Source organism: Medicago truncatula, chromosome 5 (assembly GCF_003473485.1).
Source record: "Medicago truncatula cultivar Jemalong A17 chromosome 5, MtrunA17r5.0-ANR, whole genome shotgun sequence".
Classification (NCBI taxonomy): Eukaryota; Viridiplantae; Streptophyta; class Magnoliopsida; order Fabales; family Fabaceae; genus Medicago; species Medicago truncatula.
Genome location: NC_053046.1, coordinates 1,969,443 through 1,995,787, shown reverse-complemented (window position 1 = coordinate 1,995,787; position 26,345 = coordinate 1,969,443). Strand labels below are relative to the sequence as shown.

General features: G+C 33.4%; 4 protein-coding genes across 5 annotated transcripts; 2 read left to right on the top strand and 2 right to left on the bottom strand.

Moving 5' to 3' along the window:
- Positions 1–813: 813 nt before the first annotated feature.
- Positions 814–5,231, bottom strand: LOC11427477 (RNA-binding protein Y14A). Its single transcript, XM_003610907.4, has 4 exons — positions 4,877–5,231; positions 4,648–4,784; positions 2,249–2,394; positions 814–1,237 (listed from the first exon to the last, which is right to left on the bottom strand). Exons 1-4 carry the CDS (start codon positions 5,130–5,132, stop codon positions 1,195–1,197), a joined length of 582 nt encoding a protein of 193 aa, XP_003610955.1. The 5' UTR covers positions 5,133–5,231; the 3' UTR covers positions 814–1,194.
- Positions 5,232–13,401: 8,170 nt separating this feature from the next.
- LOC11439966 (probable serine/threonine-protein kinase At1g09600) lies at positions 13,402–17,531 on the bottom strand. Its single transcript, XM_003610904.3, has 8 exons — positions 16,730–17,531; positions 16,012–16,296; positions 15,398–15,715; positions 14,822–15,049; positions 14,516–14,616; positions 14,257–14,371; positions 13,898–14,161; positions 13,402–13,753 (listed from the first exon to the last, which is right to left on the bottom strand). Exons 1-8 carry the CDS (start codon positions 17,162–17,164, stop codon positions 13,616–13,618), a joined length of 1,884 nt encoding a protein of 627 aa, XP_003610952.1. The 5' UTR covers positions 17,165–17,531; the 3' UTR covers positions 13,402–13,615.
- A 1,771-nt stretch (positions 17,532–19,302) lies between these two features.
- On the top strand, positions 19,303–21,868 carry LOC11433732 (11-beta-hydroxysteroid dehydrogenase B). 2 transcript variants are annotated; one of them, XM_003610903.3, is made up of 6 exons: positions 19,303–19,665; positions 19,755–19,947; positions 20,267–20,352; positions 20,483–20,614; positions 20,758–20,922; positions 21,288–21,868. In XM_003610903.3, the coding sequence occupies exons 1-6, from the start codon at positions 19,468–19,470 to the stop codon at positions 21,627–21,629; spliced, it is 1,116 nt and encodes a 371-aa protein (XP_003610951.1). In that variant the 5' UTR covers positions 19,303–19,467; the 3' UTR covers positions 21,630–21,868. The 2 variants fall into 2 exon arrangements, with proteins under 2 accessions (XP_003610951.1, XP_024640143.1); XM_024784375.2 differs by having other exon boundaries at positions 19,306–19,650.
- A 411-nt stretch (positions 21,869–22,279) lies between these two features.
- Positions 22,280–25,691, top strand: LOC11433731 (pentatricopeptide repeat-containing protein At4g20770). The gene has a single exon (XM_024784374.2). It carries the CDS (start codon positions 22,425–22,427, stop codon positions 24,741–24,743), a length of 2,319 nt encoding a protein of 772 aa, XP_024640142.1. The 5' UTR covers positions 22,280–22,424; the 3' UTR covers positions 24,744–25,691.
- Positions 25,692–26,345: the final 654 nt, after the last annotated feature.

Genomic DNA, 26,345 nt, shown 5'->3' with positions numbered 1-26,345 from the left:
TGACAACCTTTTTTCTTCTCTTCTTATTGGACAATAACAATAGAGAGAGAGACAAAAAAAAAAAAGTACAATGAGAGTATGAGAGAGAAAGTTGTCACAAAAGTGTTTAAAAATGGTTGTTCAAATATCATTTCTCGTAAATAATATTTCTTAGCGTACGAGAGAAATATATTTCTTAACGTACGAGAAAAAGGTAGAGTAATTTAAACATCTCTCGGGAGAGTGTAAGTTACTCCTAAAATAAATTACAAAATCAGTTGAAACTTTAAACCTTTATGACAAAAAACTGTGGCATCATTTGCTCTTGTCACGAGGCTGAACAAGGAAAAAAAAAAACAATTCATTGTTCAGGGAATCAGGGTGTTGAAAACTGAAATGGAATCGTCCCAATGCACGTCATCTTTAATCCTACAGTTTGCTAAGATTTTGAACCAAACTTCACTTTTCTTTTATGGTTGAGCAAACCTTTACGAGAGATCTAGCATAAAGTAAACTTTCTAATTCTAAACATGCTCAAATTAAGCCAAACCACTCAAATCGGTTAATAGATTGAGTGTGTCAATCGAACTCTCTAGAATTGAATGGTCGAACAGATTAACCCATTAAAGCATACTCGTTCTACCACCCTTAGATTTAGGCTTTACAAGCTTGGTAATAGAGCAGACGACAACAAACCTCTTCAAAGGCAGTACCTACCTTAGGTCATTACTACAAATATGACCCCCCTTGACACGAAATCTATGTCACGTAAATGCATGGAGAAGTAACTTTACTATGTAAATACAACACAATACATGGTGGCAAAGAAAAAGATGGGAGGAATAAAATGCCTCTATTGAGAGAAAAAGAAACACGCTAGTGTTGTTCACTCATTCACGCCCATCACATACAAGACGCAATCCAAAAGAGATACTATCTTCTTCAACACAATGTCATTACATAATAAAGAAAAACTAAACCAAACACGTTACTACAGTGCAATACAGATATGTTAAAACACTAAACCATAATAAACTTGAGTTAATAACATTCAACAAATGATGTAAGATAAGATTCCTCAACAACCGATATGTATTTTGTCTGACGGAAGCTGCATAAGTATAGGAAAAAGCATCCACAATTGGACAAACACAAATCACACCGCTCATTTAAGTTCCACACAACTGACATCATGTATAATTAACAAAGACCCTTTCAATATCTCCTCCTAGGAGGACTCCTGGAGCGCCGCTGAGGTCTGCAAAATGTCAAAGTTCCAAACACTCAAATGCTAAACTATGAAAAAATTATAAGGGGAAGAAGGTTAGTAAATAGCATTTAGCATTTGCTTAAACACAACTGCATGTTTGGTAGATTGGTATCATTGTGAGTTTGTCGAAATCACGGTGACATTGTGATTCTAACAAACTCATTGTGAATCCAAACATACAACGAAACGGGGTTGAAAAATGGAATGCAAATTATTTAACGATAGTCTAGGACAATGCACCATATCTTCATTTTTCAATCCATCTGCAAAGAAGAGAATTATATATATATATATATATATATATATATATATATATATATATATATATATATATATAATGCATTTTAATTTCTAATGAAGTAGGATATGTTTTACAAACTTTCAAGAGTGGAGTATGTGTTGGCAAAAATAAATTTTACAGTTGGATACCACACAAGTTATGTAGTTGAATATCTTGTGACCAACATAGAAAACGACGAAGAAAACCAACACAAACATAAACTAAGTGAAGATGTGATGAGAATTGAGTGTTGGACATGTGGAAAGACTAGAAAGGGTAGGATTAGAGATGATAGCATTAGATAGAGTTGGATAGAGCCTATTGTAGAAAAGATGATGAAATCTCGAGTTAGGTAGTTCGGACAAGTGTGGAGGAGACATGTAAATTCCATATTAAGAAAAGTGGATGAGATAAAAGGCAACCAAATTGCGAAAGGCAAAGGAAGGCCAACAAAAACTATTGGCAAAAATTAAAAAAATATTTAGAGGCCAATGACTTGACTATAAACATGGAACTGTGATAACAAATCATAATGTGGTTTGATCCATGTAGCCAACCCCACTTTGTGGAATAAGACTCGGTAGTTGCTGTAATTGGAAATACCAACTCAAATAAATGATGTAAAACTCAAACCAAAAACTTTATGGAACTTTCTTCAAGATTAATGTTGTGAAATAACATACTACTCTGCAGACAAATATAAAACAAAAATAAATTACCTGTTTCTTCTAACTGTCTCGTTAATAGGTCCACTGCTGAAAGCCCAATCAACATAAATGGTTTGTGTGAGAAGCACAGATCCATTCAAATTCTCTATTGCATTCCGAGCTTCCTCGGAGCGCTCATATTCAATCAGTGCATAACCCTAAATTCAAAATGCTTATCAGTATAGAAACCAAAATCTTCACATGATAAAATGGCACATGCAGAAATGAGCAGAAGTTGCCAGGAAAAGGAGAACTAATCTCCAGTTTCTGAAACTGATATTAATCATCAATCAATGATGTATGAACATAGAAACAGATGGCAGAAAATTTTCTTGAACAAGGATCAACCCTGTTTACAAAATTACAAGTAGTCTAAAAAAAGTCTTAGCTTTTCTTAATAAAATAAGATAAGTTGAGATCAAAGCAGCGAAAGTGGCAAACAAGAGTAAAAGCATCATCATAAAAATATAAAACACAAAAGAAACGGCAATAACCTACACAAAGTTACTTGTTAGGAAGGATTATATGTTTCTTCCACTACATCCTTTAAAAATCAATACGGCATTGATTTATACTGATAGAGCAACATCAATTTAAAAAAAAATAAAAAAATACTGCAGGGAGTGCAGTGAGGCCATTTTATAAAATTTATATACATGAGAAACAAATCAACAACCATCTGAACCCCAAAGTAACAGCTTGAGGTCAATAACAAAATGTGTGCAGCAAAGCAGAATTCATGCCATGACTGAGACATGAAATGAAAGTTGAGTCCAACTAACGGTGAAAAGATATGAGATGATAACTTCAGTTAAGGTTGCATCAATCAGGAGTACCCAAGTTCGATCCCATGCTGGAATGGGAGGACCCAAGTTATCCCATGCTGCAACAATCTCCGGCCTCACTTTACTTAACTCTCAACCAAACTCCGCAACATGGTTACCGGTATCACAAAATAAATGAGCTATTTCTCAATTTGATACAAAACAGAACCAATCGATAACTTCAGTTAGTGTGTATCATTATATCTATGTGGGACGAATCCCATCTTGAATCCCAATTCACTAAAACGATTTTCATTTCATTCTAATGGTTCCGTATCAAAATTAGTGATGCTGGCCACTTTTTTCACTCAACAATGTATAGCCCCGCTTGCCATTTGATTCATGACTTGAATTATTTGAAGGTTCATATATTAGCTTATAATTTTGCTATGTCACTTATCTTACTTAAAAATGTCATATTTTTATGGACAGTATATATTACAGTTCATATAAAGATTCAATTCCGAAAATAGATCTTCTGATTCAAAATTTGATAACCATGCTCCGGATTATCAAGGCACCTTTCCTCGGGAAACCAGAAGGTTAACAATAAAAAAGGAGAATCATAAAGATTAAATATTGCCATTAATGGATCACTTTGAGAGTTTGAGAAATATATGGAAAAATGGAGATCTTTCACATTTTTTGGAAGAGTAATTTTTTAGAAAATGATAAACTAATATGTTTTTAATTTTAAGAATATTATAACAACATAGATTTAATGCAATTTTTGAGTTTCCCCAAATGAGGGGGATTTTGTATTATGAAGAAACATGAACCCCCCAAAAGCCTCCCCCTCCCCCTCCCAATGTCTTCTATTTCATCCACTTGCTCCTTCCATTTTTCCCAAAGCCTCTCCCTTCCTTCCATTTGGAAAGGGGAAAAAAAAAAGCAAATAAAGGAATTTGAGAAGGGAAGGCCTTGGGGGTTAATTTTTCTTCGTAATACAAAACCCTCCTGATTTAGGGGAACTCAAAATTGCAATGGAGGAGGGTTTTGAAGGGATTTGGAAAGTTTATACGAATTCTTCAAATTCAATGTATGTAGTTATAATATTCTTAAAATTACAAGTGTATTAATTATAAAACATTAGTTTATCATTCTCTAAAAAGAAAACTCTTTTAAAAACGTGAAAGATTTTCTCTATTTTCCCCTGTGTTTTCCACCCCCAAAGCCCTCTCCTTCCCCCCTCCAAACTCCCAAACAAAGCCTTAGGGCTTGTTTGGGAGAGGTTTTTGGAGGGCTAAGACAATATGTTAAAATATATTTGTTATTTAAAAAAAATTCAAAGAACATGATAAAGGATCATATAATACTTCAATCAAACCTAATTGATTTTAAAAACATCTTATAGTAAACATAATTTAATAGAGAAAAGTAAAGTCTCCCCTCCAAAACCCTCCATAGAAACATACCCTTAGATTAACAACATTACCCCACCATATTCATCTCCTACTTCAAAACACTTTCTATCATCAATTAGTAACAAAAAGGTATCCATAAAACTAGTCAATTTGTATGAATAAGTAAACAATGCACAAGAACAATACAGTGAAGTGAACAGCGAAAAAATCATCAATGACACACCTTAACAAAACCAGTACGGCGATCAAGATTCAAGTGAAGATTCTTAATATCACCATATTCACCAAAAGCATTCTGCAAATCATCATCTTGAGCTTCCTCATGTACACCAGTCACCAAAATAATCCATCCTTCAATAGCTACAAAAACAGCAACATTATTAAGCATAAAAACCCTAAAAATCAAAATCACGCAATTAAATTGAAAAAATTGAACAATTGGGAACACGAACATCGTTGAGGACCAGGACCACCCTCAGCAGTGAGAGTATCGAAACCGGAATCAGCAAGACGAGAGTTACGGTTGGAGGAATCAGAATCCTGACGGAAACCGCGACCTTTGGTTTTTTTGGGAACGGAGGTGATGGCGGATTTGAGTTTGGGATGTGGAGGAGAAGCTTCGGCGTCAACAGCACCTTCTTCGTCCATCAAGTCATCTTCCTCTGGCTCGAAATCCAAAGCTTCTCCGTCGGCGGCGCTTCCTTGCATTGTCGCTGAATAGAGAGGAGTGAGTGTATGAAGGCTGGTTCAACCTAGGGTTCCCAATTCTAATTCGTTTGAATTACAACGAGTAATGAATGTATAATGTATTTTAATTGAAAAATGAGAATATTCTACACTATTTGAAAGAGTTCAAATGGTTTTTTTTGGGTAACAAATCATTCCATTAAATAAGGATCAAAATCACTAATTAATAAAAGAATCAGAGTCACATAATCATTCAATTAAATTAGTTCCGTCTCGTGTCAGTTGGCAAGGACGATGCATAATATGTGCAAGTTTTGAGGTTCGAATCTTGGACACTTACAAAAAAAAAAAAAAAAAAGTATGTCCATCACCTAAGTTAGGGTAGGACAAAATATGGAAAATCGACCCAAAGCCGATTTAATCGTTTGCCTTATTTGACAAAGCGGTTAAGAGAGTCGAGTAAAATAGATTCATTAGATAATGTTGATTGATTTCGGATGGGTCAATGCGGGTTGAAGAAAACGGAACCCGACTAATATGTTACCATTATGTTGTTGGACAAATTATAAGTAGACTATATGTTTAATTTTTGAAGGCTGATACGGAGATTTGAACAAATTACGTCATCTTTATAGAGTATACATAACATTTTCTTTCTTCTCATGCATCATATAAGAAAATTGAAATAGTATATCAACTCAGTAGACATGACACCGACAAACTCAAACAACATAAGACAATACTATTTGGTTTAATAAATATAATTCATCACAAGTACAATAGAAGAATTATTAAACAACTTAATGGAATTCGTATGAGCCTATAAAATGTACTTGACATTATCGGAATCAACGGTTAATCTATAATTATACACAGACTTGTCTTCAACTATAATTATATCCCGATAGACTACTTATACTTGTGACATTAATTATAAATATGCATGATAGTAGTTGCACTTCAACCATTTTTATTCTAAAAAGTGGTCAGAATATGTCTTGGAAGGATCATCTAGGTTGTCAGCCTACGAACAAGCATATTCTCTTTTGGTCTTAGACGGTCAACATATTTACAATCTTGAGAGATTTGAATAATCTCATGATTGTCTTCTCATTCTCCACTCTAAGGCTCCATACACCAACAACAAATAACCTCTCCACCTAAACGATCAATCACATTTCAATGAAGCTGATATTTTACACTTCTTTCACATCTCAATATGACAAATTATTTTCTGTCATTTCCTCCATTGTCGGATTTCCCGAACAGTAAATTCTAACTTCCTTGCTTTATTCTGGTGAAGTAAACTTTCTTTTAGTATTACACTTGTTTGGGGTGATCAATACAAGGCGCAACTAAAGGTACAAACTTGATTGATGGAAAGTGGTGGTTTGCCTCTTAACCTTCACGGGGCCAACATAAAACCATTGTTTGTTGTCGTAGGGGTCGTCGAAGGACCACCACCGACGACCACCTTTTATACATATTAAAATAAAGTTGGTTTGGTTAATTGGTCCTAGAATTTTTTTGAATTCTGCTCATTATCTAAACAGCATTGCTCATTTCCAAAGTAAATGTCCAAAATGCCCATGCGCATGTTAACATGCGTAGCGTGACTTAAGTTGCGCTAGTTATAAGAGGAACGCAACTTAAGTCACGCAGCGTGAGTTAAGTTGCGTTAGTGTATTTTTTTAACCTAAGTTAAGTCACGTAGCGTGACTTAAGTTGCGCTAGTGTATTCTGAGCGTGAGTTAACTCGCGCCGGTTGGTCGGTGCAGAACTGAAGAACAAACATTATTTATTTTATTCTAAATTAGTTTATTTACTTTATTCTAAATTATTTATGCACTTAAAATAAATATTGATTCGATATTATTCATTAAATAAATACAAATATAGATAAAAGTAAATGAACTAAATTAATATTTATTCATTAAATACAAAATTAGAAAATAAAAGCAAATATAAAATAAAAAGGAATGAACAAAATTGAGGCATATAACAATATCTCATTTTATTAATAGAATTCATACAATACAATAATTTATTCCAATTCACTAATTTATTCTACTTATTTTCTCCCTTTTGGGGTAAAATAGGGAGCAACCTTCTTGGAGAAAATACATGATCAACCCTTGGGCTAAATTTAAATCTGGTTTTTTTTATACCCACGGTAAAAAGTTTATGGAGTAAAAAAAGCAAATTTAAACTTATCCCAATGGTCGATCACTTCCCCATGTCGGCTTCTCACTATTTTACCCCGACGAAGATTGATCACTTTTGCCCTCAAAGAGAATACTGAAAAAGAAAGAAAGAAGAGAAATAGAGGGAGAGAGTGAGGAGGGGGGAGAAAGTGATATGGTGTGAGAAATTAGGGAAGTATGGAGGGGTATTTATAGGTGGGAATGGTAGTATAGGTTGTAAACACCATTAATGTGGTCAAAAAACGTGTAAAATAGTGTTAAAAACGTGTGGATAGAATGTTGAAAAACTGACCACAGACCAAAAAACTTTTGTTCTTCGGTTCTGCACCGGCCAACTGGCGCAAGTTAACTCACGCTCAGAATACACTAGCGCAACTTAAGTCACACTACGTGACTTAACTTAGACAACAAAATACACTAGCGCATGTTAAGTCACATAATGCGACTTAACATAGGTAAAAAATACACTAGCGCATGTTAACATGCGCAAGAGCATTTTGGACATTTACTTTGGGAATGAGCGATACTATCTGGGTAATGAGCATAATTCAATTTTATTTTTTTTGCAATAAGCCTAGTAAAAAATTGGTTTTGGGCTGATATATTGTTTTTGAAAAAAAAAAAAAAAAGTTTTTGGGCTGAATACATAAAAAAAAATGAATTTCTTTTTCCACCCTCTAAAACTTTTTCAGTTATTAAATCCGAGTGTTGGAGGGTGTTTTTAACGTGTTCTAGCGCTTTTTTGAGTATGTAATCCAAACTTCTTAAGACGCACGAGAAACCGGTAGGGTGCGAAAAGAAACCGTCTAAATAAAATGTTTTGGAAATATTTTAAAAAATTCTGCAATTTTTTTAAGGAGAAAACTTAGGTACAATTCCTTAATATGCTTTCATAGATGAATCCAATGAATACACATCCATTTAAAATATAATAATGGATAAATTTGATGGTTTTATGTTTAATGGATGAATTAGATTAGATATTTTTTTTTAAATAGTATTGTTAATGGATCCTTTTTATCCATCCAAATTTAAAGTCATCCATTTTACCACCTTAGGCTAGACCAAAACTCTTTTTTAGGCATTAATATTTGTTTTCTGAAAAGATTTCAATAGTTTGTTTACATGTTCTCTAAAAAAAAGTTTTTTTAACAAAACAAAAATAGTTTACTTGTTAGAAATATGAATTTGACCCATGTCAACTGCTTGGTGTGTTTTAGGTTGGATTGGACCACCAAAATTGAGGCTAAATGAAAGCCATGGACTGATCCAATATGGGTCGTTTTTCATGTCTTAGGTTTACTAATTGAAAATTGCTTTTTTGACATATAATACTTCATATTGACACAAGTAATTTACCAAAAAGCTTCCGGCGACAGTTAACAACCGTTAGGCCATGCGCAGACAGTTAACTGCCGCTGGCATTTAGTGGTTGTTAACTGTCGTTGCTTTCTGTTATATGAACAGAACAGCGTAGGAGTTTCCAAAACTCCATTGTTACGTTTTTGGATTTCTCAGGTGCGTTTTTCAGCAAACATCGGCCATTCCAAGCTAATTTCAAGCACAAAATCAAGTAAATTTTTTGAATCCTATGGCATTGCTATTTTGTGATTGATTTGTTAGTTTTTTTTGGTTAATTGTGATTATATAGGTTTATTGATTTTATGATATTATGATAGTTTGGGTTGTTTGAATTGTTAGGTTTATGTTAAAATTGTTTAGATTGTTAGAATTGTTATGAAATTATGGTAGAATTTTTAGGATTAGATGAATTGTTGTTGTATAATCGTTGCGATTAGTTTAGGTTTGTTATGAAATTTTGTTGTTGAATTTGTAATAGAATTGTTACGATTAGTTACGGTATAATTTTTAGGATTAGTTTAGGTTATGATCAATTATTGTATAATTGTTACGACATGATGTAGGTTTTGATCGCCGATTTATTTATGTAGATATGTCTAAGAATTAGGGAAACGTTGAGGTGAACAAGAAGAAGGAGGGTGACGGCAGGAAGAAAGAAAAATCACTGATGACATGGCATGGAATCACATGTGATGGATCCGTAAAAAATAATGATTCGAAGGTGCTGGTGTATAATCATTCGAGGTTGAGGAGGAGCGGGAGGACATGCTATTTTGGTCCTCAAGCAAAAGCAGGTGCCCCAGGGACTGTCGAGGACAAACCAATTGACTTGTGTGATTAGAAAGATGATTGAATGTAATGGGTTGTAATATCTAATTGATTTGGATCTTTTTTTATGGTACATTTTGCTTGACATATTGGTACTTTGAATAAATTCGCATTTTGAATAATTTCAATTAAAATCGCATTTGGAATAATTTCGATTAAAGTCGCGTTTCGAATAATTGTGTATTCGAATAAAAACTAATTAAATCTAATGTGAATTCAACTAATTAAAATTGCGTAATGAATAAATAAATTCGAAAAGTGAATAAATAAGATAATTATTGTTCCATTCAAAACAAAATGTATTATGCATATTCAACTATATATGTTATCACATTACATTGTATTACATTACATTCCAGAATGTATCTTCCAACTACAACAATTGTCTTACTCTGGATGGGGCAAATTCAAACTTGCTAAACAGCAGGACTCCAACATCCGATCAGCATCTTGAATGATGGTATTTAACTGTCAAAAGAATGAGGTGCATTCCTTGACACTTCAATACCAATATTCAAGAGGCTTATCGAATGTTGGAGTCCTCCCGATTAACAAGTTTGAATTGCCCCATCCAGAGTATGACAATTGTTGTAGTTGGAATGTGCATTCCAACTACAACAATTGTCTTACCTTTGAATGGGGTAAATTCAAACTTGCCAAACAACAGGACTCAAGCATTTTGCACCGCATTCATGTTTTTCCTTTGAAAAGAATAAATTTTTGTTAGGCTTGCTTTAGATGATGATATTCAAGTGCCAACGAAATGAGGTTCATTCCTTGGCACTTAATACCTTCATCTAAACCAGCATAACAAGAATTTAATCTTTTCAAAGGAAAAACATGAAAGCTGGGCGAAATGCTTGAGTCATGGCCATTTGGCAAGTTTGAATTACCCCATTTCAGAGGCAAGACAATTGTTGTAGTTGGAATGCACCTTACCATAACTAATGATGATTTTCTGGCGGAATCAAGCTGTTGATGATATCTTCAGTTGATCTCAGCAACGTTACCCGCATATTGATCCACTGGAACATGTTGTGCTCCCAAAACATGCTCGTCACGTTTTCGTCGTTCGTTAATTCCACCGAAGTGAATGATACTCTCCCCTCGTCGAGCGTTGGACGTTTATACCAAACGTGTTCCACCCTCCTTGTGTCTCCGGGGTTGACTCCTTGGTTGAATTCAGTCAGTTCATCCTTGAGACCTCTTAACGTTATACCAAGGCATCAAACCTTCAACCTCTGAGGTTCTCCGCCATTGAATTGTGCATGAACGTCGATCCACCCGACCATTGCTTCAAATCTACACAATAAGAAATTAAAAATAATCAATGAAAAACTCATTCAAACACTTGTAGTGAAAATTTGACATAAACCATAGCAATATAACTTCAATGTAACAGGTATTCATAATATATGTTAATAGCATTTCATAACTACAACATAACTATATTATAAACAAATATTTAAACCCTAAAAAATTTATAAAATTCGGAAAAAAATATAAATTCAAGCAATATAACTTCATTATAACAGATATTCATAATATATGTTAATAGCATTTCAGATCTACAACATAACTATACTAAAAACAAAAATTCAAAATTTAATAATTAAACAACAACTAAAATTATAAACATATAAACACATATACTAACTAAAACGTATGACAATAGCATAAGTGATAACTTACTTGTGATTTAGTGGAAGAAATTTTGGATGATTTGGTAGAGTTTTTTTAGAGAGAGTGAGTGAAATTTTGAGAGAAAGATAGTGAAGGTGATGATGGAGTGAGTGAGTGTCAGAGTTATGGCTACTGACTTGAATATATCACGAACACAACGGCAGTTAACTGCCGCTGAAAATTAAAACGTCATTTACTTGTCAATATGAAGTATTCTTTATCAGAAAAGCATTTTCTTACTAATTTGACAACTCTAACAATGATTCATTGGTGGCATTTAGCATGGGAATGGAGAGTTGTTTCCCACCATGGGAAAGTTTTTTCAACCATTAGATTAAGAATGAGTATTAATTTTATCATGGACTGCCTACACCATATTTTTTCTTTTGTCTTTTACATTTTTTTTGTTCAGATCTGTATTTTTTTTTCTTTCCATGCTTATATACTTAACCATCATTTGGATCATCAACTTGCTTCTTCTGTGATAGAATCCCATCAAAATCCAAACTAGCTTCATCATCATCATTTGGATCATTTTGTTTATTAACACGCAACAATGTTACTACAATCATGTGCAAAACTTCATTAGAAACACATAACTATGTAGTTCAAAACATCACAAACAACAATGAAACAAAGGTTTCAAGTACCACAAAAAGAAGAAGAAGGAGAAGAAATGAAAATGCAGCAATAGAAATTCAACTATCCTTTGAGAATATGAACAAGAATGTTCATGTCCATAAGAATATTGGTGACCCTATTGTATGAGAATATTCCAGATCTTGAGTTTTTTTGCCTTATACGTAATAGAGCAATAGAAAAAACATATAAACATAATGAAATCAATGTTGAAATTGATAGAGCGCAAGAGTATGATCACCGAATTATCAAAGAAAAAAATTTCAGATCTAAACAAAAAAAAGTGTAAAAGATAAAGGAAAAAATATGGTGTAGGCAATCCATGATAAAATTAATACTCCTCTTTAATCTAATGGTTGAAAAAAACTTTCCCATGGTAAAAAACAACTCTCCATTCCCATGCTAAACCCCACCTGATTCATTCAATAGAACATATCTATCCTTCTATACATGACGAATTGTTTGAGACAATTCTTCTGCGATGGTCAACAAAAAAAAAAGAGAAAATTTAATACACGTGACCATATTTTTTTAAAATAAAAACAATGAGCAAATGTAAGGAAAGTTGATAGACTACAGTCTAAACCAATTATTTTAGTTAAGCAAAATGATATATTATACTCCATCCGTTTTAAAATGAGTACCGCTTTAGCAAAAATAATTTGTTTCAAAATGAGTGTCATTTTGGCTTTTCAATGTACTATTAATTACTTTTTTCCAATAGTACCCTTAATTATTATTATTCACACAACTTCCAAAGTATCGTTTTGTACATTAATTTATAATGATGACAAATACACCAATAACTAGCGAGACTATTTTAGTAAAAGTATCATATATTTAGACAACATTATTACATTCCTTAATCTGTGTATAATTGGCTAAAATCACTTATTTTGAAACGGATGGAGTATTAATTTGTAAGAACAATATATTTTATTTAGGTAATGGATCTAAGTTTGGATTTATTGGTTTTTAGTAGGTATGAACATGAGTATAGAAGTTAATAATATTTGCACATATTTGAAATTGAGTATGGGCATTTTTCAAAACAAAAATGCTAACAATATTCACTCCAACCTAGTTTTATTCCATATAAATTCCACTCAATACAAAAAGAGTATTGAAAAAAGACTGTTAGATCGTGTGTAACTTACCATTATTCCTTTCATACATAAAGGTACAATTTTTTTCCATAAAGACAATCTAGTACCTTAAATTTTTTCACTATCATTGATGCCATAACAAAGAAACAAATAATATGGAATCATAAGAATAGAATGGGAAATTCCAAGGTCAGGTGACATATTAAAAATCGTAATATAGGATCTCAATTAATTTGATAATTGTTAATTCATTTATATAGATACCATAATCTTTTATAATAGTGGGTGAAAACTTTACATTTGAAAAAAATTAGTTGTTGGTTAGTTTCTCTCTCTCTTTTTTTTTATGGCTTTTTGGCCCCTTATTTACCTTAAAAAAAAATATTCCAAATTTTTATTTATTAATAGTGTGTATCTGGATGCACAAATATATTAAGCATAATGTATCAGAAGGAAAAGAATTTTCATTGAAACTTCTCCATCAATATCTAGCAACAAGTCAACAACAAAAAACCGCAATGATAGATCATGATACACTTTTTGCATCAATAATTGTTAACCATATTCTATGCTACATATCAAATTCTTGTCATTTGAAACTTTGAGTTTCTTTTGCTTTATCAGGCAGCAGAATACATGTCAAAATATAGTTTCACATCTGAGGAACACTCAAAAAAATTCCTTAAGGATTAGCCTTTTTGACACTACGAAAAACATCCTGCATTAACCGTTCATGCTCTCTAAGCATGTCATCAATGTTGCCGCCTGCTGGCATTAATGGTCCAGAACAATGGATTCTATTTTTCTTCGGTATGTAGCCCTACAATCGCAACAAATAACAAGTCAAACAAAATTAAAATAGTCACAACTCACAAGAAGAAAAATAAACCTTGACCATATAAAAAAACAAGAGGAAGTTGATAAATAGAAAGTTGATAACAGTAAAGAGAAAGTTGTTGTTTACCATTCCGGTGTCTCGGCCTGACATGCCCTGTTCCTTTTTAATAGAATCGGAGAAATCTATTGCTGCTTGATTCAAATGAGACCTTTGTGCCCTTAACTCTGGAATATTCTTCCTAGATGAATCTGATCTCTTACTATGCAACGATATTGCAGAATGTGTATAGCCATTATGCATAGGAGATCTACTTGGTTCACACTTGTTGTTAGACTCGTCATCTTCCTGTGATTCATATTTAAGAGGGGACATTCTCGTATTCGACTTTCCCTGCATCAATGTTAAAAACAATCATGAGATCAAGCAAAATTGCAGTGAATAGTAATAATAATAATTAACATGTATGTTTTCTTAAATTATGTTACCGGCAACGATATATCTCCTTGAGCATTATACTCTGGTGTTTCCAATGCTTTGGTATTTCTTGCTCCCCTTGAAGCAGTTACTGGCCCATGTCCTTTAACAGCTTCTGTATTTTTTCTGATCATATCAACAAATAAATAAATATCCATGAATTTGCACGACACTTTTAATAAAGCATCAAACTATACAAGGGAATTATTTTGGGGAAGGTTAGTAATATCAAGAAAATTTATATTTAAAATTCTATGTATATTGAAATACCTTGTTGCTTCTTTATCTCGACGTTTGACATCGAACTCTTTGCTAGGTGGAAACTTTGGTAGACTTAAAGGATCACAAGGTAGAGGATCTGTAGTGAAGAACTGACAAATATCCAACACGAACATTAACAAGGTAAATAGGATATCCATAACAATTATAAGAAATAAAACACCATCAATTTTAAAGACTCCATTATAATGATAAGCTCTTGGAGCTCATTGAAAAATTCAAAATTTGATACTGACTAACTGTCACACATACTATATGTGAACGAAAGAAAAAAGAGAGAATATTGCGGAGAATTACCTCACTCTCAAGAGCAGAAGTTGCAGATCCTCGTTTTTGTGGTTCCATTGAAAGAAGCTTATCAACAAGTGCTAATGCAGTAGAAGGAAAGTGTTTAAATGCATCAGCAACTTGTCGTCTGTAAGAGTTTTGTGGTTTAAAACTTGTTGCATATGGAAGTTTTGTTCTTTGCCAATAGTCTTCAGATGGTGAACCACAAAGCTTAAAAATCTTGTGCATTTGTTCCACCTGCACAAATTAGTTCATTGTCAATTATCACATTATAATTTTTTTCCCATGTTTAGTGGCAACGAAAGTACATCAAAATGAATTACTTCATGTATATGAGTCTATTCATAACACGTCAAGTAAAATTACCAAACTATTAGAACAACAAAGTCGACTCTAAACAAAACAGATAAATAAATGAACATAAGTCATACTTAGCACAAACTAAATATCAATTCATATGAACGAGGTCAACAATTCAAACGAAAAACATGAATGATAAATTTTCATTTTGAAGACAAATACTAGCTAGAATATTAGCAATGCCAAACATAAGAATCATATGATTGGTTAATGAAAAATATATACCTCTGTTCTTCCAGGCATGATAGGCTTACCCACCAACAATTCAGCTAGAATGCAACCAGCACTCCACAAGTCAATGGCAGCACCATAGTCGGTAGAACCTAGCAAAAGTTCAGGTGCCCTATACCAAAGAGTCACAACGCGGCTTGTCAATGGCACCTTGCTATCAGGTTCATATACAGTTGCAAGACCAAAATCTCCAATCTTAAGAGTTCCATTATTGTCAACTAGAAGATTTGAACCCTTTATGTCACGGTGCAACACACCCCTACTATGGCAATGTTCTAGCCCACATATCAGTTGCTTCATGTAACATTTTATCTGCACAAGCAATCCCATACCATAAGGCTACACAACCTTTTATATATCTCTCTTAATTAAGATCATATGTTTTATATTTAGTTTTAAACTTGTGTATATATCTAAATTATAGTTTATAGCTACAATTGTGTTCGCATTATAAAAGTTTTAGAGGTTTCGTAACTACATTGTATATGCAATGCCTCCATTGGCTGCATTTGTCTGCAATATAAAGTTTGCAGCCTAACAACAAGTTTTGAACCATTATCCAATTTCTTATTAACATTTTAGGAAACAATAGCATGATATCTATATACCTGTGGTTCAGTGAACTTGACACCAGGTCTAGCAGCTAGTCCAGCAAGGTCATGATCCATGTATTCAAAAACAAGGTACAAACTAGTTGAAGTTCTAGATGTGACAAGACCTTCGAGTTTGAGGATGTTAGGATGGTCAAGTTGACGCAAAATATAGATTTCCCTTGCCATGAAACGTACACTTTCAACATCTCCACTTGAAAACCTAACTTTCTTCAAAGCCACATATTTACCAGTTTCAAGATCACGGGCTTTATGCACACTGCTATATGCCCCTTGTCCAATCTGCAAATACAACAATATTCACTTGTGTAAATCAATTATTCAAGCAAGTTACACATCCATGGTCAACCAATACTTAAAAGTCATTCGAAAGTCTAAGAATGTGTAATGTCAACTATCGAACCTAGAAGCTCACAGTCCTTCTTGATGTAATATTTGAGACAATGATCTGATCATGTCTGTTTGACAAAAACAAGAGAAGCGTGCCTCAAAACTCGACTCATTTGTTTTCCTTTATTTTTGTCAAATCAGGTTCGATCAAGTCACCATCTCAAGCTCAAGGCCGAAAAGAACCATGAGCTTATACTTCTAGAAGACGATCTCGGTCATTATTTGGATTTCGAGCAATTTTCAAGTACTAGTCCACAATGGACGACCCATCAATTTAAACTAAGTAAAACATTATGAAACAAAAAAGAGAAATAATAGAACTAACTTGGTCTAATTTTTCAAAAGAGTCGGCCCTTCTAGGAACCCAACCTTTGATAGCTTCTCCTGCAACTGAAGACAACCATAATGGCCATCCAGAATCAACATATTGTTCTCCTGAAAAATGTTGCACACTGAGTATTCTACTCATTACTGGCTTTCTTTCATCTACACCAGAAGTTAATGTCATACATCTTTGATGCTGGCTCTTGTTAGCAGCATCTAATTGAATGATTTTCTCTTCTGCTCTTCTAAACACTTGTGACGACGCCTTAGCAAAACGAGGTGTTGAATTACAACCATCCAAGGCAATGCCAATGGTAACCCCATTTAACTGTGTAGGAGCAACTAGTTGCACTGAAGATTTATTCCACTCACTTTCCTTTTCAAATTCTTCAACTTTTTCTTTCTTTGATGAGTATTTTGAGCAAATGCACCCCATCTTAGTGTTTATTTCAATCAAAAATATGTATATCACTACCCACCCTTTTGTGAAATTTAATTAATCGTTGTTACAATTGAATTTTTCTTGGGAACCCAAAAGCTCCCACACCCTTCTATTTCCTATGATCAAATAGACATTAACCGCCAAAACTTTTAAGATGTGCCCTTTATTTAGGGCAAATATTTATACCAACGAAAAATCCACCTTACAAAATATTTATCTATATGTCAAAGAAGAATCCAAGAATCGGAGGATATTGATTTGGAAACAATTATAGAATTTCAATAAGGACTAATGCATACACACAATATGATGACATAAGACTTTGAAAATCAAAGGCTCTAAATATATAATATGAACAAGAAATATGTTTATGATGATGAAGAAGAAGAGGATTAGTTTACCCCTTAATTTGATAATTCAATTACAATTAGAAAAACCAATTTTTTTTTTAAAATTAACTGGTTGATGAATCTTAGATAGAAAGCAAAAGACGGAGATTGAATACAAGGAGGAAGGAGGTAGGGACACAAGTGGAAATTTTTCAAAAAAAAAAAATGAAAAAAGATTGTTTGTATTTTTGATTATGATGTGATTTGGAAGAATGGTTGGAGGGAGGGAAAGAGGAAAGATTTTAGGGGGTGTGAGTGCGAAAATTGCGTAGGACCGAGTATTCTACCTTTGACAACACTTTATCATTAACCTTTTACGTGTAATAATTTGCTGGAATAACCACTCTTACAGTTAAAATAACAAAAAGTTATTTTTTGAGTAAAATACAACCAAATCTGTTAAGAATAATTAGTTGCTAATGCTATGAGCTTCAATTTTCTAAACATAGTTGCTAATTTTAACGACACCTTTGCAGCCCAAATTTAACTATTTTTTTTCTTTTTTTATCAACTAGTCTAGTGGCTAGATTCATATACATAGAGAAGTGGGGAATCCGAAGTTGGAACCCCAACCCCTGCACAAATTATCCTAACCAACAACTGAGCTACATGACTAAATTTAACTAATTCAAACAACACTTGCTTGCAACCCAATTTAATCTCTTACAAAAAATAATGGAGTACTTAGATTAATCCCTAACATTTTTTTACAATGAAAGACAAATTAGTCGCTACTCAATGTAATAATAATAGAGATTAATTCGTCCTAAATTTAAAAATGTTAATGATTAATTTGATTTTTTTTTTTTCTTTCTGAACTAAAACGTGAAAAATTTGTTCGAGACTAAATTACATCTTTACTCTTTTTAAATACATAGTTATGTTCTACCTTTAAATATCCCCTACAAGTGAATGGTGAGATTGAACCTTTCTCGAATTATTCGGCTCTTGGCCTGAATACTGAGATATTTTTAAAAAAATACATGCAGTGAAGTTGTAGTTTTGAATTTGATTCACATACACAAACACAATCTGTTTTAAGTTTTTCTTACAATTTTTCACCGCTAATCATCCATAACCGTTACATTATAAAAAATGCTTGAATTTTCTTATAACTAGTCTTGTGTTTACATGTCCAAAATTTTTAACTCCTAGTTCAGGTATTACAAAGGAGGTTAATAACTACTACGTACCAACTAGTTACTCTTTAAAAAAAAAAAAAAATAACTACCAACTAGTTATTTTCCTTTATGGTGGCCGGAGTTTAACCCCGACCTTACATATATGATGCATAGCTCCTACCAATTAGTTATTAAAATTACTCTCAATGTGATGAACTATACAAAAAATGAAGAAGATGTTAATAAATAAATAATAACTTCGGTTTTTATTTATTTATTTATATATATCAACCTCAGGTTCTTATCATAAAAAAAATTAAAATTATTTTAGTCCTATTTATAAGAAAAAGTGACAACTTTTAAAATATATTTATTGTTTTAATTTTTTTTTATCCTTACTTAGTATTTGTTTTGTCTTTTAATATTTTACAAGTTGTTATGAAAGTATCTTTGTAAAAATATTAAAAAAAGTTATGACAACTATGATTATGTTGTTTTGTTTGTTTTGATAATAAGGAATATCTATGTGTAGGTGTCACCTCTATGTGCATTACATATTCGACAACAAAACATAGCAAATGAGGAGAACAAAATTCATGTAGCTTGCTGGAAAATCCAACTTCCATACGTCACAAGAACTGCTCTTTACACCTCCACGTGTGCTCACACCTCTTTTCTACACTTGCATGTAACAATGATGATAGTAGTGCTAAGCCCAAGACACATACATATTCTTTTCCATCTTAGCTGAATTGAGCTAATTCCTCTTTTTCCCTCTCAAACTGCTATGGATTTTCTGAATTTCTTGCTGAATTTGTTTGTCCCTCCAGCAAGTTTAATCACATTGGCTTTCTCATGGCCAGCACTTTGTTTCCTCAATGCTTGTGAATGGCTCTTTAACTATAATTATGGTGAAGATATGGATAGTAAAGTTGTCATCATCACTGGAGCATCTTCTGCCATTGGAGAGGCAAGTTGCCAAAATGTTTGTATTAATTAAAGTTTTATATGCATGTATATATATATATATATATATATATTAGTTTTTTCATGTGTATGATTTGGAAAATGCAGCAAATTGCATATGAGTATGCAATAAGGAGAGCAAATTTAATGCTGGTGGCACGAAGAGAGCATAGGCTAATAGGAATTGCTGAGAATGCAAGGAGAATGGGAGCAAGACATGTTATGATTATGGCAGCAGATGTTGTCAAGGAAGATGATTGTAGAAGATTTGTTAATGAAACCATAAATGTCTTTGGTCGTGGTATGTTTCTTTGGATCATCATATTTGAGTTTATCTACTCATATAAACACTTGTGAGAATGTTCGGAATAGCTTATGAAAATAGCTTATATGAAGCAGTTGGACTTAATTTTACATTTTGTTATAAAAATAGCTTATATATAGGCACTTATATGATAAGAGCACAAGTTGTAATCGATTAATTAAGCTTATTGCACTAAGGTCTAGCTAAAGTTTATACTGTAATTGTATACATTATTAGTTTAGTTTGATTGCACATTTAAATTATATCACCATGACTCTTCAAATTATTAAAGAAAATTTTGTTTGTGTGAGTGCAGTAGATCACCTTGTAAATACAGTAAGTTTGGGACATACATTCTACTTTGAAGAAGTTACAGACACCTCAGTTTTCCCTGTTCTCTTGGTGAGAATTTCAATTTGCATATAGCATGAATTTCAATCGTCGCTACCGTAATTCATTTAAAATTAAAAGATATAGATATTGTTAAGTTATTGCTTGATCATATTATTATGAGATAATGTGGTCTTTTTAGGATATTAATTTTTGGGGGAATGTTTATCCAACTTTGGTGGCTCTTCCTTACCTTCACCAAAGCAATGGCCGTGTTATTATCAATGCATCAGTTGAGAGTTGGTTACCTTTGCCAAGGATGAGTTTGTTTGGTGTAAGTACATGACATTAATTCTGTGTTTTATTAATGAATGTTGCTTAGTTTCTTCAAACTAAGCAAGGTGTTTATGTTAATTTAATTTTGCTGTTCTGATTGGGTTATGATTCTCTAAATATATTATGTGCATGTAATGTAAGGCTGCAAAGGCAGCACTAGTAAACTTCTATGAGACGCTGCGATTTGAATTGAAAGACGAGGTTGGAGTAACGATAGCAACACACGGTTGGATTGGAAGTGAAATGACGAGAGGCAAGTTCATGCTAGAGGAGGGGGCTGACATGCAGTGGAAGGAAGAAAGAGAAGTAAGTCCCTTGCTACAAGTTGCATTTGCAACTGTACATAATAGTTATAGTAAATGACAAAAACAACACATTTTTGCTATATATATTCATGACAATTAACATTTAATGTCGGATACTTGAAAATTTAAAAGGTACTAAATAAAATAAAATAAAATAAAATAAAAAGATAGATAGAATTGTATCACGTGGCGCAATGTGAATAAGCAAACAGTGTTTTATCAATAGAATGACATGTCATGTAATTATGGATAAAATTAGGTGTGTTGTGATCTCCTATCTCTCTGGAGTTAATATAAGCAAAAAAGTACATGTATCCGAAGTAGTACATACTAATTTGATTTGTGATGATTGATTGATGAATTTAGATGCATGTGAGTGGTGAAGCAGTAGAAGAGTTTGCAAGGTTGATTGTAAGTGGGGCATGTAGAGGAGATGCATATGTGAAGTTTCCTAGTTGGTATGATGTATTCTTGCTGTATAGGGTTTTTGCTCCAAATGTTCTCAATTGGGCATTTAGGCTTCTTATTTCCCCACAAGGGACAAGGAGATTTTCTTCTTATTTAGGGACAGGAAGATCCCTTGACACCGTCACTGGTGGTATGGGGAGACCTATGTTGGAGGGAACTTCTCCTAGACATCACACAGGGATGGTACCACTTACATTCTCAGGCCAATTGAGTCACCAGATGCAACAAAAGATGGATTGACTTGAATGAAGACATGTCTATTTGTGCTAGATACTTTGTTTTTTCACTTGTATTAAGTAATGTTGCATTCTTGCTAGAGTCATGCTTTGTGGACCTATAATGTCATGTGGTTAGTTTCATACTTGTGTTAAAATTGAAAATAAACTTGTACTGAATACCAAAAAACTCTCTTTGTTTGAACCCCATTTCCCTCATTTTAAGATGGGCATTCTGAGAATGGATGAATAACTTTTTGTTTGCTTGTGTGATTTTAATAACTCCGTAAGTGTTTTTGCTAAAATGTTGACTTTCTCATTGTTTTTTATCGAACCAACACCAATCAAATCATAGTTTCGTCATGCGAACCGAAAGAAACGTCAACTAAAGTGTGACATTAATCATCATGAGAATTATTAACGACTTTTAAGTATTGTTCTACGCGGACCAGCTATCATCAAAGTGAACCAAAGCCGACTTGCCCTAATCTATATTGTGAGAAAGACGAGCCTATTATATTTTTCTACATTTTATTTTTAGAAATATAAGCTAATAAAAGATAAATATTTGTCAAAACACAATTAGACAAAATTACCTACAAAATGTTTGCTAGAAAAATAAAATTCTTATATTAACGAATAATGTTTTCTCAAGATAATTTCTATAAGAAACAATTGATGAACAAATTTTAATTAAGTTGAAACCGAATTTCAAATTACCGGAGTGTTGTTAACACCTATTAATGTTTTCTCAAAACCCATAAACCTCATCTGTTTAGTTTATGAAAGCAAGTGAGAGGAAGGAAAAGGAGGAGTTTTGATGGAAGTCAAGAGTTTGAACTTGATAAACCTATTGCAATCTTGCATAACAAACAAATCACTATCTTCCGCTAAAATCATCCACGCTCGAATCTTCCGTTTCACCCTTTTCTCCGACACATTTCTCTGTAACCACCTCATAGATCTCTACTCAAAATGCAATCAAATCACTTCCGCACACCATGTGTTTGACAAAATTCCCCACAAAAACATCTTCTCATATAACGCCATTTTATCCGCATTTTGTAAATCCAACAACTTGCAATATGCTTGTCGTTTGTTTCTTCAAATGCCGGAAAGAAATACAGTTTCTTTGAACACTATAATCACCACTATGGTGAAAAATGGATATGAAAGACAAGCATTGGATACTTATGATTTGATGATGGTATATGAGTCGGTTAAACCTTCGCATATAACGTTTGCTACTGTTTTTAGTGCTTGTGGTGGTTTAAAAGATGTAAATTGTGGTAGAAGAAATCATGGGTTGGTGTTAAAAGTTGGCTTTGATAGTAATATTTATGTGAGTAATGCTCTTTTGTGTATGTATACGAAGTGTGGATTAAATGAGGATGCTTTTCGTGTTTTTGAGGGGATTGTTGAACCGAATGAGGTTACTTTTACTACGATGATGGGTGGATTATCACAAACGAATCAAGTTAAAGAAGGTTTGGAGTTGTTTAGACTTATGTTAAGAAAAGGGATTTGTGTTGATTCTGTTTCGTTGTCTACTATCTTGGTTATTTGCGCAAAAGGAGTGTCTTTTGGTGTTTGTGATGATAGTCGTGGTTTATCGACTAATGCACAAGGAAAACAGATACATACTCTCGCGGTTAAACATGGGTTTGAGAGAGATCTTCATTTGTGTAATTCTTTGCTTGATATGTATGCTAAAACTGGGGATATGGATAGCGCTGAAAATGTTTTTGAAAATTTGGATAAGCACAGTGTTGTTTCTTGGAATATAATGATATCTGGGTATGGGAACAGATGCGACAGTGAGAAAGCTCTTGAGTGTTTTCAAAGGATGCAGTGTTGTGGATATGAACCAGATGATGTTACTTATATTAATATGCTGACAGCATGTGTTAAATCTGGGGACGTTAAAGTTGGGCGTCAAATATTTGACTGCATGTCGAGCCCGAGTTTGATTTCATGGAATGCCATTCTTTCGGGTTATAACCAAAGTGCAGATCATGGAGAGGCAGTTGAACTGTTTAGAAAGATGCAGTTTCAATGGCAGAATCCTGATAGGACTACTTTGGCCATCATTCTTAGTTCATGTGCTGAATTGGGACTTCTTGAGGCTGGAAAACAGGTTCATGCTGTTTCTCAAAAGCTTGGATTTTATGATGATGTGTATGTTGCAAGTAGCCTTATTAATGTGTACTCGAAATGTGGGAAAATGGAGGTGTCTAAGCATGTATTCAGTAAACTGTCTGAACTAGATGTTGTTTGTTGGAACTCAATGATAGCAGGGTTCTCAATCAATTCTCTTGAACAAGATGCTTTGGCTTGTTTTAAACGGATGAGACAATTTGGCTTCTTTCCTTCCGAGTTTTCTTTTGCTACCATAGCAAGCTCTTGTGCGAAACTTTCCTCCTTGTTTCAAGGACAACAAATCCATGCTCAGATTATAAAAGATGGTTATGTAGACAATGTATTTGTGGGGAGTTCTCTCGTTGAAATGTATTGTAAATGTGGGGATGTAGGTGCAGCCAGATATTATTTTGATATGATGCCTGGTAAAAATATTGTTACTTGGAATGAAATGATACACGGTTATGCACATAATGGTTATGGTCTTGAAGCTGTATCCCTTTACAAGGACATGATTTCATCTGGTGAAAAACCTGATGATATTACTTTTGTTGCTGTATTAACTGCTTGTAGCCACTCGGCATTGGTAGATGAAGGGGTTGAAATATTCAGTTCAATGCTACAAAAATTCGAAGTGGTGCCAAAGTTGGATCATTATACTTGCATCATAGATTGTCTAGGCCGAGTAGGGAGGTTTAATGAAGTGGAAGTTATTCTAGATACCATGCCGTATAAAGATGACACAATTGTATGGGAGGTTGTGTTAAGCTCATGCCGTGTTCATGCTAATGTGAGCTTAGCAAAAAGAGCAGCTGAGGAACTCCATCGACTGAACCCACGAAATTCTGCGCCTTATGTGCTTCTTGCCAACATGTATTCTTCTATGGGAAGATGGGATGATGCACAAGTTGTTAGAGATCTTATGAGTGATAACCAGATACATAAGGATCCTGGTTATAGCCGGAGTGAGTTCAAGTATGATGTGCAAAGCATCATGTAAAACAAACTGACAGTTTTTTCGTGCTTGGAGATAAACTCAATTCTACAAGATCTCATTAATTTCTACAAAAGGTGCTGTGCTCTCAAACCACATCTACGGAGAGAATTTATACGGTTCTAAATTTCTATATCTCCTTGAAGATGGTTAATAATTGTCCTGAAGGTACTTTAGTAAGTACTGTCTGAAATCCAACTCACTGACTGCTTACTAAAATGGAGTTTCATGCCATATGTATCACTGTACTTGTATCATACATTGTTTGAAGCTGATCAAAACAGGGCAGTTTCATGAAATTAGAAGTCATTCAAGATTATGAGAGGTTGTGTTATGATCGTGCTATATTCATGCTAACTTGAGCTTAGCAAAAAGATAAGACGAGTTTTTTTGCCAACATGTATTCTTGTTTCGGAAATTTGGATGATGCACAATTTGTTAGAGATCTTACGAGTGATAAACAGTTCTATAAGGATCCCTCGCTTCACTATCCATTCTGTAAAACAAACAATAATGATGTATTGCTTGGCTATAAACTCAACTATACAAGCTATACAGTGTGAGTGTGAGCTCTCAAACCGTCTCTGCTGAGAACTTAATTTCTTCAACAGTTGCTCTTGTTGAGTGAAACTGCCCCAAGTTAATAAGGATTAGTTTCACTAGCATTGATTTCTATTTTCTATATATCTCCTTGAAGATGGTTAATAATTCTCCTCATGGCAGCACTTTGATAACTATCAGTGGAAGTCCAACTTATGTTTGCTTATTAAACTGGAGTTCCATACCATCTGGATTACATATTTCAGATGTAAGGTTGTATAGAGTTTAAACTAATTGGAAATTTCATGTAACACTTATCTTGAACAAATTACTACCTGTCAATTTTTGAAGGCAGAGTCCTGTACTATTGTTGATTGTCACCTTTCATATCTCTAAAGAATTTCCTTATGCAGACACTTTGTCTTGTGATCTGTCTATCTCTGAGTATGTGAGATTAAGATTTAACATTATTTGTCTTAGAATTTGTGATTGAACATACCACAATCTCACAAAAGTAGCTTGTGAGGTGACGGCGCCCCCACTTATAAACACTTGATCGTGTCATATCACTTCAAATGTGGAACTGTTAACACTCCCCCTCACGCCCAGGACTGAGACATCTGAAGATAGGCTCTAAACCAACCCAAACCAAACTGAATATCATCGGTTTAGTTTGGTTCAATTCTACTTTTGAAAAACGTTGAAAATCAAATCAAACCGAGCCGATTACATCATATTGCAATTTTTTTACAATATTAATTTATGTAATACTTAGCATAATATTTTATTTAATAATTTTAAAAATATTAATAAATAAGAAATATTTATCATGCAATTTTTTTACTAGCAAGTAACAATTTTTCTTTCTTCTTTTTTTGGTGATTGTGAAAAACATTAATTGATGCCATATCAATATTTTTCTGGAATTGTTTCAGTTGAATCAAAATTAGTACAAGGAAGTTTTATAAAAAATTCTAAAGAATTCCCTAAAAAAAAAATTCTAAAGAATATTCTTCTACCCTAAATAATATTCTACAATGGATGTATTTTAAAATCACAAGTTCGAAA